A 17750-nucleotide genomic window follows, 5' to 3' on the forward strand; every position below is an offset into this window, starting at 1 on the left:
AGGATAAAGATTCTAATACCGGCCCCTGCTCAAAGGAAGGCTGTGAAGATAAAATGGGATAGTGATGTGAACGTGCTTTGCCTCAAATAAATATGAAACATAGATGAGTAGCTGTGAGACAAATCAAACTCTGAACATTAGGGTTTAGGCTTTAAAACAGTTTCTCCCCAAATGATTACATTTTGGTCATATTTGCTAAGTTATCTGTCCCTCCAAGGAGGGAAGGGGAACTGGAGACTGAGTTTAACAACTTACGGCCAAGGATTTAAATAACCATGCTTCTTACAGAAACCTCCATAAAAACTCTTTTAAAAAAACAAGATTTGGAGCTTCTGGGTTGGTGAACACATCAATGTGCTGGGTGGGTGGTACTCCCAGAGAGGGCATGGAAGCTCTGCACCCATCTCCCCTACAACCCTTGCCCTATGCATCTCTTCTATTGACTGTTCCTGTGTGGTATCCTGTACAATAAACTAGTAATGGTACATACAGTGCCTTCCTGAGTTCTGTGAGTCCTTCTAGTGAATTCGCATACATGAGGACTTGCAACTGACATCAGAAGTGGGGGCAGTCTTGTGGGACTGAACCCTTAACCCTGTGGAGCCTGACGCTAACTCTGGAGAGTTAGTGTCAGAATAGAACTGAAGTGTTAGATACCCAGGTGGTGACAGAGAATTGACTGCTGGTGTGGAAAAAACATATCTGGTGACAATCACTGATCCTCTCAACTCACTTATTCTAGACCATTCCCTCTTACTGCAAAATTTCTTCAACCTCACCAAGACCCCCCACTCCACTGCCTCAACTGCTCTCATCATCATTTCCCTATCATCTTCACCTCTTCCTCACCCCGCTTACACTGGGGATCACGGTTATACTCACTCGCTGGTCAAACTCTAAACTGTCTGCCTTCTCAATGGCAGCATCAGAGTAGCTTAATGCTGTTGGGATCAAAAAAGTGCACACATAGGGGCGCCTGGGTGGCTGAGTCGGTTAAGCATCCGCTTTTGATCTCAGCTCTGGTCTTGATCTCAGTCTCAGGGTTGTGAGTTCAAGCCCCGCATTGGGCTCCATGCTGGGCGTGAAGCCTACTTAAAAAAAAAAAAAAAAAGTACACTTAGATGACTAATTATACTCTAAATTCAGAGCCACAAACCTGAAATAGGAATGTTTTTCTATTTCTTTGTGTCATCTTCAATTTCTTTCATCAGTGTTTTATAGTTTTCAAAGAACAGATCTTTTACTTCTATAGTTAGGTTTATTCCGACTATCTTAGGGTTTTTGGTGCAACTATAAATGGGACTGATTCCTTGATTTCTCATTCTGTTGCATCACTGGTGTACAGAAATCCAAGAGATTTCTGTATGTTGATATTGTATGCCGTGACATTACTGAAATCGTCTAGCAGTTCTAGCAATACTCTGGGGAGTCTTTTGGGTTTTCTATATAGGATCGTATCATCTGCAAATAGTGGCAGTTCTACTTCTTCCTTGCCAATTTGGAAGCCTTGTCTGACTGCTGAAGCTAAGACTTCAGTGGTGAGAGTGGACACTGTGTCTTGTTCCTGACCGTAGAGGAAAAGCTCTCAGTTGTTCCCCACTGAGGATGGTATTAGCTATGGGTTTTTCATGTATGGACTTCATGATGTTGAGGTATGTTTCCCCTTATCCCTACTTCTTTGAGAGTTTTTATCATGAATGGATTTGTACTTTGCCAAATGCTTTTCTGCATCTATTTAGAGGACCATATGGTTCTTATCCTTTCTTTTATTAACTGGTGTATCATGTTGGTTGATTTGCAAGTATTGAACCACCCTTGCAACCCAGGAATAAATCCCACTTGATTGTGGTGAATGATTCTTTTAATGACTGTTGGATTCGATTTGCAAGTATTTTGTTGAGAATTTTTGCATCCATGTTCATCAGGGATATTGGCCTGTAGGTTTTTTTAGTAGAGTCTTTGTCTGATTTTGGTTATCAGGGTACTGCTGGCCTCATAGAATGAGTTCAGAAGTTTTCCTTCCTTTTCTATTTTTTGGTATAGTTTGAGAATAATAGGTATTAAGTCTTCTTTAAATGTTTGGTAGAACTCCCCCGTGAAGCCATCTGGCCCTGGACCTTTGTTTGGGAGATTTTTGATTACTGATTCAATTTCTTTGCTGGTTATTGTCTGTTCAAGTTTTCTATTTCTTCCTCTTTCAGTTTTGGTAGTTTATATGTTTCTAGGAATTTATCCATTTCTTCCACATTGTCCAATTTGTTGGCATATTCTTTTACAATCCTTTGTATTTCTGTGGTATTGGTTTTCTCTCATTTGTGATTTACTTGGGTCCTTTTTTTTTTTTTAAAGATTTTATTTATTTATTTGACAGAGAGAGACACAGCGAGAGAGGGAACACAAGCAGGGGGAGTGGGAGAGGGAGAAGCAGGCTTCCCGCGGAGCAGGGAGCTCGACGTGGGGCTCGATCCCAGGACCCGGGGACCATGACCCGAGCCAAAGGCGGACGCTTAACGACTGAGCCACCCAGGCGCCCCTCTCTTTTCTTTTTGGTAAGTTTGGGGAGAGGTTTATCAATTTTATTTTTTTATTTTATTAATTTTTTCCAAGAACCAGCTTCTGATTTCATTGATGTTCTACTGTTTTTTTAGTTTCTATATCAATATTTCTGCTCTAATCTTTATTATTTCCCTTCTTCTGCTGGCTTTGGGCATCATTTATTGTTCTTTTTCTACATCTTTTAGGTATAAGGTTAGGTTGTTTGAGATTTTTCTTGCTTCTTGAGGTAGGCCTGTATTGCTATATACTTCCCTCTTACGACTGCTTTTGCTGCAAACCCAAAGGTTTCGGACCATCGTGTTTTCATTTTGTTTCCGTGTGTCTTTTTTTATTTCTTCTTTAATTTCCTGACTGACCCATTCATTTGTTAGTAGCATGTTGTTTAACCTCCATGTATTTGTGGCATTTCCAAATTTTTTCTTGTGGTTGACTTCAAGTTTCACAGTGTTGTGGTAAAAAAATATGCATGGCATGATCTCAATCTTTTTGTACTTGTTGAGGCCTGATTTGTGACCTAGTATGTGATCTATTCTGGAGAATGTCCCATGTGCACTTGAAAAGAATGTGTATTCTGCTGCTTTAGGATGAAATGTTCTGAATATATGTTAAGTCCATCTGGTCCAGTGTGTCATTCAGAGCCACTGTTTCCTTGTTGATATTGTTTAGATGATCTGTCCATTGATGTAAGTGGGGTGTTAAAGTCCCCTGCTATTACTGTATCATTATCAATGAGTTTCTTTATGTTTGTTATTGTTTTACATATTTGGGTGCTCTGAAGTTGGGGGCATAAATATTTACAATTGTTAGATCTTCTTGTTGGATAGTCCCTTTTATTATGATATAGTCCCCTTCTTCATCTCTTGTTACAATCTTTGATATAAAATCTTGTTTGTCTGATTTAAGCACTGTTACTCTTTCTTTTGGTGTCCATTTGCATGATAAATGTTTCTCCATCCCTCACTTTCACTTTTTTAAAATTTTTATTTTTTATCCTTAAGTAATCTCCACACCCAATGTGGAGCTTAACCCACAACCCCGAAATCAAGAGTCACATGCTCCACCAACTGAGCCAGCCAGGTGCCCCACTATCCCCTCCTTTCAATTTGCAGGTGTCTTTAAGTCTAAAGTGAGTCTCTTGTAGGCAGCATATAGATGGGTCTTGTTTTTTTATCCATTCTGACACCCTGTCTTTTGCTTGGAGCATTTAGTTCATTTACTTCAGAGTAATTATTGATACTCTTTTTAGTGCCATTTTATTACTTGTTTTGTTGTTGTTTCTGGAGATTTTTCTTGGTTCCTTTCTTATCTTTGTCAACTTTTGGTCTTTCCTTCCTACTCAAAGAATCCCCCTCAGTATTTCTTGCAGGACTGGTTTAGTGGTCACGAACTCCTTTAGTTTTTGTTTGCCTGGGAAGTGTGCGTGCATGCATGTGTGTGTTTTAAGTAGGCTCCACACTTGGTGTGGAACCCAACACAAGGCTTGAACTCACAACCCTGAGATCAAGACCTGAGCTGAGATCACCCAGACACCCAGATTTTCTGGGAAACTCTTTCTTTCTTTCTTTTTTTTTTTTAGATTGGGAAACTTTTTTTTTTTTTAAAGATTTATTTATTTTAGAGAAAGAGGGGAGGGGCAGACGGAGAGGGAGAGAGTCTTAAGCAGACTCCTTGCTGAACACGGAGCCCGTTGCAGGGCTCAGTCTCAGGACCCTGAGATCATGACCTGAGCCGAAACCAAGAGTCAGACGTTTGACCAACTGCACCACCCCAGCGCCCCTGTCTGGGAAACTCTTCATCTCTTCTTCTATTCTGAATGACAGCCTTGCTGGATAGAGTGTTCTTGGCTGCAGATTTTTCCCATTCAGCATGTTGAATACATCATGCCACTCTCTTCTGTTTTGCCAAATTTCTGTGGAGAGATCTGTAGCTACCCTTATGGGTCTTCTAAGTTAAGGACTTCTTTTGTCTTGCTGCTTTTAGGATTTTTTTTTATATCACTATATTTTGCAAATTTAACTACAGTATGTCTTGGTGTTGGCCTGCTTTTGTTAATTTTGATGGGAGTTCTCTGTGCCTCCAGGATTTGGTTGTCTGTTTCGTTCCCCTGACTACAGAAGTTTTCAGCTATTATTTCCTCAAATAAACCCTGTGCCCCCCTTTCTCTTCTTCTTCTTCAGGGACTCCTATGATATGAATGTTATTATGTCTGATTGAGTCACTGAGTTCCCTAAGTCCACTCTTGTGATCCATCATTCTTCTTTTGTTCAGCTTCGTTATTTTCCATAATTCTAGGTCTGTATCATTTATTCGTTCCTCTGCTTCTTCTATCCTAGTGGTCATTACATCCAGCCAGTTTTGAATCTCAGTTATTGCATTTTTCATTTCTGCCTGATTGTTTTTTAACTCTTTTACTTCTGCAGTCTGGGTCTCCCTGATGTTTTCCATGCTGTTCTCAAACCCAGCGAGTATCCTTATGATTGTTGTTTTAAATTTTCCACCAGGCATATTACTTATATCTGTTTCGATTAGATCTCTGGTCATGACCTTTTCTTGTTCTTTCTTTTGGGATGAATTCCTCCATCTTGGCATTTTGTCTAGGTCTCTGTCTTGTGTGTGTTAGAAAAGCCTGTTATAGGGGCGCCTGGGTGGCTCAGTCGTTAAGCGTCTGCCTTCGGCTCAGGTCATGATCCCAGGGTCCTGGGATCGAGCCCCGCATCGGGCTCCCTGCTCTGCGGGAAGCCTGCTTCTCCCTCTCCCACTCCCCCTGCTTATGTTCCCTCTCTCGCTATCTCTCTCTGTCAAATAAATAAATAAAATCTTTAAAAAAAAAAAAAAAAAGAAAAGCCTGTTATATTTCCTGCTCCAGAGAGTAATGGCTTCAAGAAGAGGTCATACAGTGCCCAGGGCCTGGCACTGCAGGGAGTGTCTCTAGCGTGCCGTGTGCACTCTGCCGCTGCGTGCTGGCTGCTCTATCCGTCAGTCAATCCTTGCCTAGAGTGGGCAGTGTTTGGACCCTGGTCAGAGTATGGCGAGTTTCAACTAGGTATGCTCTGATCCGTTTGTTAAATGAGACCCGATGCTACTTCCACTAGAACTGAAGATTTGCAGAGCTCTATGGTCAGGAGATATGGTATGTGCGAGGGTCTGTGCTGATCTTCTGGGGAAGGGACCTGCTGCGCTGGTTCTTAGGCACACTTGCGTGAGAAAAGTAGTACCAGCAGAGCACAGGGGGATGGGACTTGGTGTAAGCAGGTCAGGCAGCAAGTGTTGGGACTGTGCTATTTACTGAAGTTGGTTTATGCTGAGGGGTGGGGGAGGGAAATGGCACTGGCTGGCTCTTTTTCTCCCCATAGAGGGAACACCACCTCTCATAGAAGCGCTCCAAGAAGAGCTAACAAGTCTCTCCCCATGTGCTTTAGGCAATCCTCAGATCGCACCATCCACCCTAGGGTTGCTTGCCTGCCTGCTCTCTTAAGAATAGGGCAGTGCTCTCAGGGCTCTATCCTAGCCAAGCCTGTGGACCTCTAAAACTCCAGTCTTTGAGCCCTGCTGGTTGCAAAAACTCACAAAAATCAGTCCCTCTCCTTTTCCCAACCAATGGCTTTGGGGAAGTATTCTCCTTATATGTATCCCTGTGTGCTCCGTTCTCTTGCCTCTCTTCGCAACCCATGATCCGTTTCTCCCCCAAACCACATCTCCTCACTTCCTACCTTCCTTGATGTTGCCTCCTCTCCCCCTCTAGTTGTGCAGTTTGTTCTATCAGTCCTCGTGTTGATTTCTTGGATATTTGGAATGATCTGATAGTTACCTAGCTGTGTTCAAAGGACAAGACAAACCTAGGGTCCTCCTACTGCCATCTTAGCTCCTGCCCTCCACAGCAAAGCTTTCTGAGTGAGTTGTCCACAATGCTGTTTCCACTTCTCCATCCACTTTCTACTTTTCAGTCTACCCAGACAGGCTCCCACCACACCTCTGTTTTGAAATAACTGCTGTCAAGTCCCCATGTACCATCCTTTCTAAGTTCTATTGATTCTGTCAAAAAAATTTCTCAAAGCTTTCCATTTCTTTCCATTTCCACTCTGACCATGCTTGTCTAAGTCACCACTGTCGGTTCCAGCAACAGCATCTTAACAGGGACCATGGCTTTCATTTAACCCATTTGCACAAAGCAGCCAAAATGATTTTTTTTAAATATAAGTTTATGTCACTTCCTTCTTTTAACCCTTTAGTGGCTTCCTGCTATGCTTTAAATAAAATTCAAATTCTACCATGACCTGTCAAGTCCTCGTTCTCACCCCTATGTTTCTTTCCAACCTCACCTAGTATCACTAGACCCTCTGCCTGCTATGCTCCATTAACACTGGCCTCCTTCATGTTCCTCAAACGTGCCAAGCTCTCTCCCACTTCAGATTGTGTACTACTGGTCTGTCCCCAGTTCTTCACAGGGCTGGCTCACAGCTGACTCCTCCTCATCTTTCAGGTCAGATCAAATGTCACCTCATCAGAAAGATCTTCCCCAACCACCACATCTAACAGCAGTCAGGCTGCACGTATATTCACCCTGTCACTCAACAGTGTTTCACTTGGTTTATTCTCTCTTGACATTTGGATCATCCTAGGTAATCACAAGTTATTTTCATTATTAGCTAATACCTGTGTATGCTTTCTATGTGCAGGCACTGTTTGTTAACTCAGTTCACCCTCACAACCTGTAAGGCATTATTTTTACATACAAATGAAGAAACTGAGACACCAAAGGTCACACAGGTAGTGTACAGCAGAGCTGGGGTTCAAACCTGAGCATTCCCGTTCCAGAGCCCATACTCTTCACTACGATGCTGTACTCCCTGCTTAACTCTTTATTTTTTTTTTTTTTTTTTTTTTTTTTTTTTTTTTTTTTTTTAAAGATTTTATTTATTTATTTGACAGAGACAAAGCGAGAGAAGGAACATAAGCAGGGGGAGTGGGAGAGGGAGAAGCAGTCTTCCTGCGGAGCAGGGAGCCTGATGTGGGGCTCGATCCCGGGACCCTGGGATCATGACCTGAGCCGAAGGCAGACGCTTAACGACTGAGCCACCCAGGTGCCCCAACTCTTTATTTTTGTTAGCATAAGCATCTGAAACGAAATCTTGTCTGTCTTAGGAACAAATGACACACACACAAGACTCAGTGCATATTGGTTTAAATAGTAGTAAATGAATGACCTAACTCTAATTGCCTGGTAAGAATATGGGGACTTTCCCACTTGTATCTTTGGTACAGCAGCCAGTGTTGCTAAGTATCTCATGAATGATCCTTCTTTACTTGTCTAAATTCTTTTGATATAATTATTAACCCAGTCCCCCCTCTCCTTAAAATTTATTCCAGCTTACATTGCTGTCCCTAATTCTAGTCATATATACATAAAAAGTGGCACTATGCCAGTGAAATAACATAAAAATGGAAAAAAGCATCTTCAAATATTGTAAGAATCCTCTGAAGGCCAAAAAATTTACAATATTCTATTCTTATTCTTGGGGGACTGGCTTGCCTTCTAACCACACAACAAAAGACAGCAAACAGATGATAACCAGCACTGAGTGCCCACAGCTGGACAACTGGGGAAATAACCAGTATCTAGACTCAAATTGGAACTTTACTACTTAACAGAAAGGGAGATCCCTAAAGAGTATTTTCTTATCCAAAAAATGGTGAATGATAATTCTTACTTCAAGAAATGTCATGCTAAATGTGGCAATTCAGTGACTAGCACACAGTAGTAGCCATCAAACCAGGCTCCAGGATTAGTAATTTCCCTTCTCCAAGTATCTTAATTACCTTACATTACATTTGAGCTCAAAAATATTTATTTAAATACCAGGCAATATTAATATGAACAGAACTAACATCTATCGAGTACTGTTACATTCTAGATACTGTCGTAGGCCCTCTGACTGTTTTAATGTGCACTATTATTTCAGTTTTACAGATGGAAAAGCAGATGGTTTAAGTAATTCATCTACAGACATACACAAGTTAAGTAATTCACCTAAAGTCTTATCACAGAGAAGATGATAAAGCCAGCAGTAAACCCCAGATGATCTGATTCAAGACCCCATGCTCTTATCAGTAAGATACTTTCTCTTTGGAGAGAAAAAAATAATGAATAAGACATTTTCCTTTGCCCTCAAGGAACTTCAGTTTTATATGAATTTTATTATTCAAAGTCATTTCAAGTCACCCCAGGTTTATGTTTTATGCTGTGTACTGCTAGATTCAGCCAGCCTTACACCAGCAGAGATTTCTTATTACACAGTCAAGTCCTAAAACTCAACTCCGCTGAACAAGCATATTATACGTTCAGTAAAAATTAAGCAGTTCCCATAAACCGAGAAAGAAAACGGCACCTACATTATACAGGTAGATCCTAGATGGATTAAATACAGCACAGTAAGCTTCCCCACCTGTGGTGGCACCAAAGGAGATGACGTCCCTCCCTCACCCTTCTCTGCACTACCCCAGATAGGAGGGCTGTACAGAGCTGTCTTGTCGGTCTTAGGAAGGAATCTCTCGTAAATTTTATCTTTACAGCCCCATTCCATAAGACAAACTTACCTTTTACATATGTAAGATCAATCCCTTTCTCTGCTGCCAGTTTCTTTGCAAGAGGGCTAGCAAACAGCCTCCCCTTGGGCCCAGCAGGAGGAGCTGGGCGGGCGGCTGAAGGCACAGGCGCCGCAGGCTGGGGAGCCGGAGGAACAGGGGCCACCTTTTGAAAAAGTTACAAATTGTTCATTCACCACTGTAAAGACTGGTCTGAAAGATTCAGAGCTTACATTTACTAAGAAATCAAAGTAACTTTTATCTTTCTCCCAAAGATCATTATGCACATTTTTCCTGCTTAACCAACATAATATAGCAATATGAAGAATAATAATATAACCTCATGTCAAAGACAGAACCACATTATCTTACGCCCTGATAACATGGGGAGACGTGGAATTCAATACTGCTAACCAGTATGTAATATCCTTACAAACTTTCTTTACTTTCATCTCTTGCTGTTTCTTTATTCTCATTGTCTTTCATGACCAACATAGTTCTGTTTTTACTTAACCTCATTTCAAAATAATAAATTGTGCTGGAAGGTTCCATGTTGAAAGTACGTTAAGAAGTAACTACTATTGGGGCGCCTGGGTGGCTCAGATGGTTAAGCGTCTGCCTTTGGCTCAGGTCATGATCCCAGGGTCCTGGGATCGAGCCCCGCATCGGGCTCCCTGCTCAGCGGGAAGCCGGCTTCTCCCTCTGCCTCTGCCTCTCTCTCTCTCTGACTCTCATGAATAAATAAATAAAACATTAAAAAAAAAAAAGAAGTAACTACTATTTGCCAGCTCCCTACAAATGTAGGCAAGTCAGAAATCAAGTTTTCTCTGACAGAAATGTGTACTTAGTCTAAACTCACATGATTCTAACATGTACAGAAGCCTCATCATAGTGTTATCTAGGCCTGAGGTGCATACAAGTACATTTTAGATATATCGTGTATGCTGTACAGCATACACAACAGGACTAGATTCTATGCAAAACAAGCCATGTTATGTCAAGGTTCTAATGTATTATAAAAATAAGCTTAAATAAATAAAATCTTTAAAAAAATAAAAAAATAAAAAATAAATAATAAGCTTGACCCACTATCGTAAGTGAATACCAAGAGTACCGACAAGTAACGAAGATTAACTGACCCTCCAACAATACGAGTCTGAACTACACAGGCCCACTTACACATGGATTTTTTTACAGTACAGTACTATAAATGTATTTTCTCTCCCTTACAATTTTCTTAATAACATTTTCTCTATTGTGCTTTAAGAATATGGCATATAATATGTATCATATACATATACTACACAAAATATGTGTCAATTGACTGTCTACTGTCTATGTGGTCAGTAAGGCTTCCAGCCAACAGCAAGTTTATTAGTAGTTAAATCTGGGTGGAATCCAAAGTTATACAGAGATTTTCAAGTGCGCAGAGTTGGTGCCCCAGATCCCATGTTGTTCATGAACAACTGTATACAGTAATTACCATACACATATCTATATCTAAAGCAGAAAAAAACATGTCACCTCAGCTTTGTTCTCAGCAGGACTCAAGACAGCAAGAAAAAAAAAAAGCTACAAGGATCCAACAACTGACTATTAGGGGCATGGTGCACAGCCACATACCTTGTAGATCTCCACAAAAGCTCACAATCTTTTTTTTTTTTTAAAGGTTTTTAAAAATATCTTAAGTAATCTCTACGCCCAATGTGGGGCTCAAACTCACAATCCCGAGATCAAGAGTTGCAGGCTCTACCAACTGAGCCAGCCAAGCGCCCCTAACCATCTCCTTCCTCATTTATAGAATCTGAGAGCTGGTAGGAACCTAGAATATCATCCAATCTAATCCCTTAATTTAGAGACGGATGTGGTTAAGTGTTCCCTCAATTCTAGAAGCATACCTACCGGGGGTGGGGTAGATGGTGGTGCTTGTGGTTTTAAATCAGTTACTTCAGTTGGCCTATAGTCAGCAAACGCTGGTATATCTTCCTCTTTTTCTACAATGATACAAAGTGGGGTTCCTAGAGGTACATCTCTTGTGCCTTCAGGGATCAGGATTTTTGCCAGGTAACCCTCCTCCTGTACTTCAAAACCTTAAATAGAAAGAAAGACCATCATGGAATTTAAAGGACTCCACTATCCCACCAAACTCAAAGCACAGTTTTAAGTAAAAAGCTCTTCTCCTTCTAACTAGCTATATAACCTTTTGTGAGTTAATGTCTCTGTGTCTCAGCTTCTTTAGCTACAAAATGGGGATTACAATAATACCTACCTCATAGGGATGCTATAAAAATTATTATTTTTCAAGTACTTAGAAACAGTACCTGGTATAAATACTAAATAAATAGCTGTTAATTAAAACTATGAGAGATTTAGACAGTAGTTAGTTCTGAACATTTTCTTTAAAACATCTCTAAGAGAAGCCGCTATGCAGACCCACAAGACTCCAAGAGGACATCAACTGCACCAATACGGCATCAGTTGTACTTCTAAAAATCAGAACCACATGGATGTTAAATTAAGGGAGCTACTAGAACTGACAGTGATGTGGGATTATGCGCTTAAAAGTATCTTTGGAGTTTTCAAAGAAGTTATATTTGGTATTCAACTAAATATTTCAGTGTGAAGAAATATGGCATTACTAGGGTTTCTATGGTGTTGACAACTTACATTTTATTCAGTGATTGCTCTTCTGATAAAGAACTCAAAAATGAAGTGTTACAAAAGTAAAACTAAAAGAAGACATTGCAGAGAACAATTTTTGCCTTACAGATCTCTTGGCTTTCTGTTGTGCCCCTCCCTGACAAACACATCTTTGATGAATCCTTCCCTTTTCCAGTTAAGAATTAATATCCAATAAAAGCTATGTTAAAAAAAAAAAAGACTCCAAGGCCAGAAGAGAGTTTAAAGAATTTGACAAAGGTAATGCTTCTCCAGTGACTACCAGAGTCTCGAATACCATCTCTATAGCAATTCTGGCAAAGCAGATCTATTGTTACCAAGGGGTTTTGTTTGTTTCTAACAAACAGAATCATTTCTTCTAATAAAATCTTTCGGTTGGAACACAATATGCAAGAAGATAAAAAGGAGTTGCCCTGGTGAAAGTTGGGGAAAGGGTCAGGGCAAAGTAGAGTCCTGTTCATTAAGTCTCCTTTGCCCCAAAGTGCCATCAAGGAACCATGGAGTTTGAAGAACACAATCTAAAAATCACCATTGCAGAGGATGCCTAGAATCGCCCACTGCATCTTTGGGGACTGGAGAGGAAAGAATAGATCTACTAATATCTATAAATATTATCACAAATAATAGGTGGGCTTTGTTCTGAGCATAAAAATGAATCAGAAAGGGAATATATGGAAACGCACTATGATGTGTAAACAGGTACATATACATTCTATCTCAAACTCTGAAACTACGAAAGCAATCCAAATCCTGGTTTCAGTTTTCCCTCAAAGTCATCTTTGCTATTTTCCTGCCGTGAAAGTAATTTTCTCCCATTTCCTTTTCTCCCCCTTGCCCAATTTAAAGAATAGCAGTGCTGATACAGTTTCTCAGTAACATAATAAGACGAAGAAGCAGACTCTAGATAAAAATAATCTCTAAGTTGACATATCCTTGATTCATGAAAAGTGCAGCGTGGAACTGACAAATTCCACTATGCACACTTCTGTCATGGCATAGCCTGTTCCAGGAAATGAATCCCAAAAATTAAAATTTTTCGTGTTATCACTCACTCATTATAGGATAGGACGGCAATCCTCTTCCCTCACTGGAAAACTCAGTGCCTCAACCATTAAGAGCTGAAGAAATCTCACCTATAGTTGCCTTGTCAGTCTCTATCTCTGCCAATAAATCTCCTTCACTTAGCTTCTCACCCACTTTTTTTTCCCATCTCTGAACTGTGCCCATGGTCATGGTGGGAGAGAGGGCAGGAAGAACCACCTGTAGAAACAAACACATATTATTGCTTAACACATTATGAAAGCCTTGGACACAATGGCACTTAGGCAAGCTTCAGTAGTTTTATGGAATGACAGTGACTGACGATCCAAGTTCCCACCTGTCTGATGCCCCCATAACAGCAAAAGATCAATGCCTCAGTAGTGCCGCACCAGTTGAATCACCCTTCAAAGCCCAAGATTTACAGTACCAGTGATACTCTGACCTCCCCCCCTCCACCAAAGTTAAAAGCAAGGGGTAGACTAGGAAAGATTTCTTTCTAGATAGTCAAAATTAATTCCTCAACTACATATTTAAGCACAGAGCATCCTTTCATCTTTTTTATCACTTAGATTAAGCTAGAATTTTTCATTTTCACAGAATGATCTTGGTTTACACGATTCCATTAAAATTTTGCTGTGCTCTGTATTAGCATCTATCTTTTCACTCAGAGGAAATTGCATTTCTCCCAAACTTCCCAAAAAAGAATATTATGTAAAATTATACACCAACAAATTGGACAACCTAGAAGAAATGGGTAAATTACTAAAACATACAACCTTCTAAATCAGGAAGAAACTGAAAATTTGAACAGACTGATCACTAGCAATGAAACTGAATCAGTAATCAAAAAACTCCCAACAAACAAATGTCCAGGACCAGATGGCTTCCCAGGTGAATTCCACCAAACATCTAAAGAATAGTCAACACATATTCTGCTCAACTATTACAAAAAATAAGAGGAAGAAAAGTTCCAAATTCATTCTACAAAGCCAGCCCTGATACCTAAACCACCAAAAACAAACAAACAAACAAACTACAGGCCAATATCTCTGATAAACAAAGATGCAAAAATCCTTAACAAAATATGAGCAAACCGAATCCAACAATACATTAAAAAAAATTCACCACAATCAAGGGGACTTATTCCAGGGATGCAAGAGTGGTTCAATATTCACAAATCAATGTGATATATAAGATTAATAAGAGAAAAGATAAAAAACATATGATCATCTCAATAGATGCAAAAAAAACATCTGGCAAAGTACAACAACCATTCATGATAAAAACTCTCAACGAAGTGGGCATAGAGAGAAGATACTCAACAAAATAAAGGGCTTATATAACAAACCTACAGGTAACATCAAAATCAATAGTGAAAAACTGAGAGCTTTCCTTCTAAGATCAGGAACAAGGTATCCTGGATGTCCATTCTCACCACTTTCATTCAATATAGTACTGGAAGTCCTAGTCACAAGCAATCAGACAAGAAAAAGAAAGAAAAGGCATCCAAATTGGTAACTATTGCAGGAAAAATAAATAAATAAAGGAAATAGTCACTTCCACCCCAATAAAATCTAAACATCAGACTGGCTGATCTCAATGAAACATTGCTTTGCTATTTATATGGTTTGTGTGTCCACCGAATTTGGATGCTTACCCAGTAATTATGGGTTTTGTTTGCTATCTTCTTAGTTTTTTATATCTAATTAGCAAAAGGATTATTCTGAGAGAAAAATCATTTCAATTAATGTCTTGGGAAAGAGGAAAAAGAAGAAAAACTTAGAACTCTAATTAGAAAATATTTTTTGAACGTTTTTCTTATTCAGAATTAGTCATCTCCATCTACTTTTTTTTTTAAGATTTTATTTATTTATTTAACTGACAGAGAGAGAGAGAGACAGCTAGAGAAAGAACACAAGCGGGGGAGTGGGAGAGGGAGAAACGGGCTTCCCGCCAAGCAGGGAGCCCGATGCGGGGCTCGATCCCAGGACCCTGGGATCATGACCTGAGCTGAAGGCAGCCGCTTAACCACCTGAGCCACCCAGGTGCCCCATCTCCATCTACTTCTTAAAAACCACTGGAGCCAATAATCTCCATACAGATCTTTAAACATAATTAAGATACCACTGTAACACTTGCACACAAAGTCACAGATATAAAATGGAGAGAAATGACGTGTGTTTTATGTAGTGAGATAGAGTTTACTGAATAGGATGAAACAAATGTGTGACCTGAACACCACACAAAACTTCACAAGTGGCTGTTAATAAAAGACCATGTGAAGAACATTATGTCCAAAAAATAAAATGATTCCTATACAGAAATTTCTACAAATAAACTAAGTGAAAGAAAAGCTTTAGTCTTAATCCTTTAGAAAAGGGCCAGCTGCTTTTTTACCCATTTCCAATACCCAAAACACACAAATATACATGGGATTACTGTAATATCTAATAAACTGCTGTAGTTTCTTAGAAACAGATTTATTTAACAGAATATTTATTGCCTTCAACTCTTTTGTCTATTCTACACTCATACTTTAATGTCAGTTTCCTCATTAATATTACAGGACTAGTTCACCCACTCTTAGAAAATAAACACCACATGTCAAAGGAAAACATCAACTGGGGACTTTTATTCAATAGACAATACTAGAAGCCTACTAAACACTCTATTAATACAAAGAGTAGATATAAGTACAAATCATCCTCCAAATCTAATACAATGTTCTTGAATGAGAAATGCCAAGCATTATCCTATCTATTACACTGAGGCTGAGAAAGTTTAAAGGAATGTCAATGTTCACACTCCTAGAAATAATGACTAGAAATAAAATTGTTAATTTGCATACTTAAATCCCTATGTACTTTCTTCTTTTTAATCTCTCTTTACTTTCAAATGACAAGACCTAGCCATAATTAATGCCAGTTTCCAGGATGTGATGGCCATATACGAAAAATAATGAATACTAAGTTTTCTAGAGCAAACAACCAGAGGCTGAGCCTCACCTGCATGTGAGTGGGATATGAGCTACCAGGAGCCTGAGCAGAAGGTGTAGGTGGTGAAGCAGGGGCAGCAGGGGTTGGTGCTGCGGCTGCCTGTGGGGCAGATGCTGCCGAGGAATCCAATGTGTAATTTTTAAAGGCCTCAATATCCTCAGGCCTATGGAAGAGAAAGAATGTGTAAGTACAGGGGGTTATAAAGCAGATTTATCTCCTACAAAAGTAGTCTCAGAAGCCTTTAACTCCTACTTTCTCAGTTCTGGGTCAAAACACTCCACTAAGCACCTGAGTTCCACAAATTACCAAGGTACTACTCACTTTTCAACTGTGATACAGATGATCGCTCCAACTGGAACATCTCTGGTACCTTCAGCAACCAGGATCTTTGCCATGTAACACTCTTCCAGGCTCTCAAATCCAACAGTGGCTTTATCAGTTTCAACCTTTTAACAAAGAGCAGCAACTTAGGCTTAAGGCTACCAGTATGAAATTTATTAGACTGTGCCTAGAATCACACAGTTCAACAGTCATGTGAAGATAAAGCCTCTATTAATAGACCTGAAAGGAATTAGCTAAAAAATCAGGCTGGCTAGCTGCTGACAACTTATCTAACCAACCTTCTCTAATATCAAGTTGTAAAAAACACCTTAAGTTTCTTAAGCAAAAGGGATAATTACCTATTTGGAAAGCTAACAGTCAGTTTAGCTAAGCCAGTTCCTTCTAACTAATGTCCATGTTTTAAACAACTTACCTCTGCAATTAGTTCACCCTCATTGATTTTTTCCCCTTCCTTTTTTTCCCAACGGGCTATGGTGCCTGCCTGCATTGTGGGGGAAAGAGACGGCAATGGAACCTGGAGGAGAAAAAGGAGAAACACTAAATTTAGAAAACGCTACCTCTCAGTCTGGCTTAATGCTTCATTCAATTGTATTTGATGCAAAGAGTGTACTGAGTCCGGTCCCACACTGGGCACTGGGGATAGAAAGGGAGTTCCTGCCACCAGCTCTCCAGTGACAGGGTTCCTGCTCCACAGTCCCCTGGGAGCACGTAACTCAGCAGACATTCCACAAATAGCCTCAGGTTTGTAGCTCCTCTTTCAATGGAACAGATCAAGAGACGAACGCCTGGAACTCTTTTCCTTCAATGGAATAAATAGATCAGGAGAGGTAAACGGGCTCAAGAGCCACAGCAAAGCTGGGTACTGAAGAAGAGACAAATGATACATACTGGAAGAGGGATGGAAGACCACTGAAGCCTCAGAGGGAGGATCCCGAGGCTAAGAAGTCTGCCCTAAAGGACAAACGGGGTCCCGCGAAGGGCAGGTCTGGGGCTCACCTTCTGATGCGGGGGCAGGCTATAACAGCGGCGGCTGGACGATCCCAAAAGCTGCAGCAGGAGGCGATTCCTCTGTGTGGCCCACGAGCTGGGACTCCAGCCGCAGAGTGCCCGGACCCTGCCATACCCCGTGGTCCCACTACTGCAACGAGCCGGAGCCGCGCCAGCCCGCGGGGTCACGCACGGAGCTCCCGGGTCCTCCCGCAAGGCCGCCCACCGAACCCGGAATCCTGCCCTTGGGGCCGCATTCTGGGCCCGTCGAGCACAGACGCGCCACATACCGCCAGCAGCCCCCACACCCCAAAACCAACGCCGTCTCCGGAGTGACCTCTCCAAGAGCAGTGCGGCGTTGCCGTCAGCCGCGCCGCGCAGCCGCACATTGTCGTAAAATGGGCTCCAAAGATTCACTGCACCCCTCCCCAGACCAGAAATGGGTGGGACGTCCGCTCTTCCTCCAGGGAATAGGGGAAAGGGTGGCCCACAGCGGGTAGGGTAACTATTGTCCAGCCACAGGGGCAGCGGCGTTCCAGCGGAGCCAATGCAGGCGCAAGTTTGGGA

General features: G+C 40.9%; 1 protein-coding gene across 1 annotated transcript in view; it reads right to left on the minus strand.

Annotated features, from left to right (window-relative positions):
* DLAT (dihydrolipoamide S-acetyltransferase) overlaps window positions 1-17618 on the minus strand; it is a 31452-nt gene extending 13834 nt beyond the window's left edge. Inside the window, exons 1-7 of the mRNA XM_036075438.2 lie at window positions 17193-17618; window positions 16609-16710; window positions 16176-16300; window positions 15864-16017; window positions 12951-13077; window positions 11041-11228; window positions 9151-9304 (exon numbers count right to left, since the gene is read on the minus strand). Coding sequence (XP_035931331.2) covers window positions 9151-9304; window positions 11041-11228; window positions 12951-13077; window positions 15864-16017; window positions 16176-16300; window positions 16609-16710; window positions 17193-17471 — 1129 coding nt within the window. The 5' untranslated portion in view covers window positions 17472-17618. The remainder of the gene's footprint in view (window positions 1-9150; window positions 9305-11040; window positions 11229-12950; window positions 13078-15863; window positions 16018-16175; window positions 16301-16608; window positions 16711-17192) is intronic.
* Between the last annotated feature and the right edge of the window lie 132 nt (window positions 17619-17750).

The sequence above is a fragment of the Halichoerus grypus genome, chromosome 11 (genome assembly GCF_964656455.1).
Source record: "Halichoerus grypus chromosome 11, mHalGry1.hap1.1, whole genome shotgun sequence".
Taxonomy (NCBI): domain Eukaryota; kingdom Metazoa; phylum Chordata; class Mammalia; order Carnivora; family Phocidae; genus Halichoerus; species Halichoerus grypus.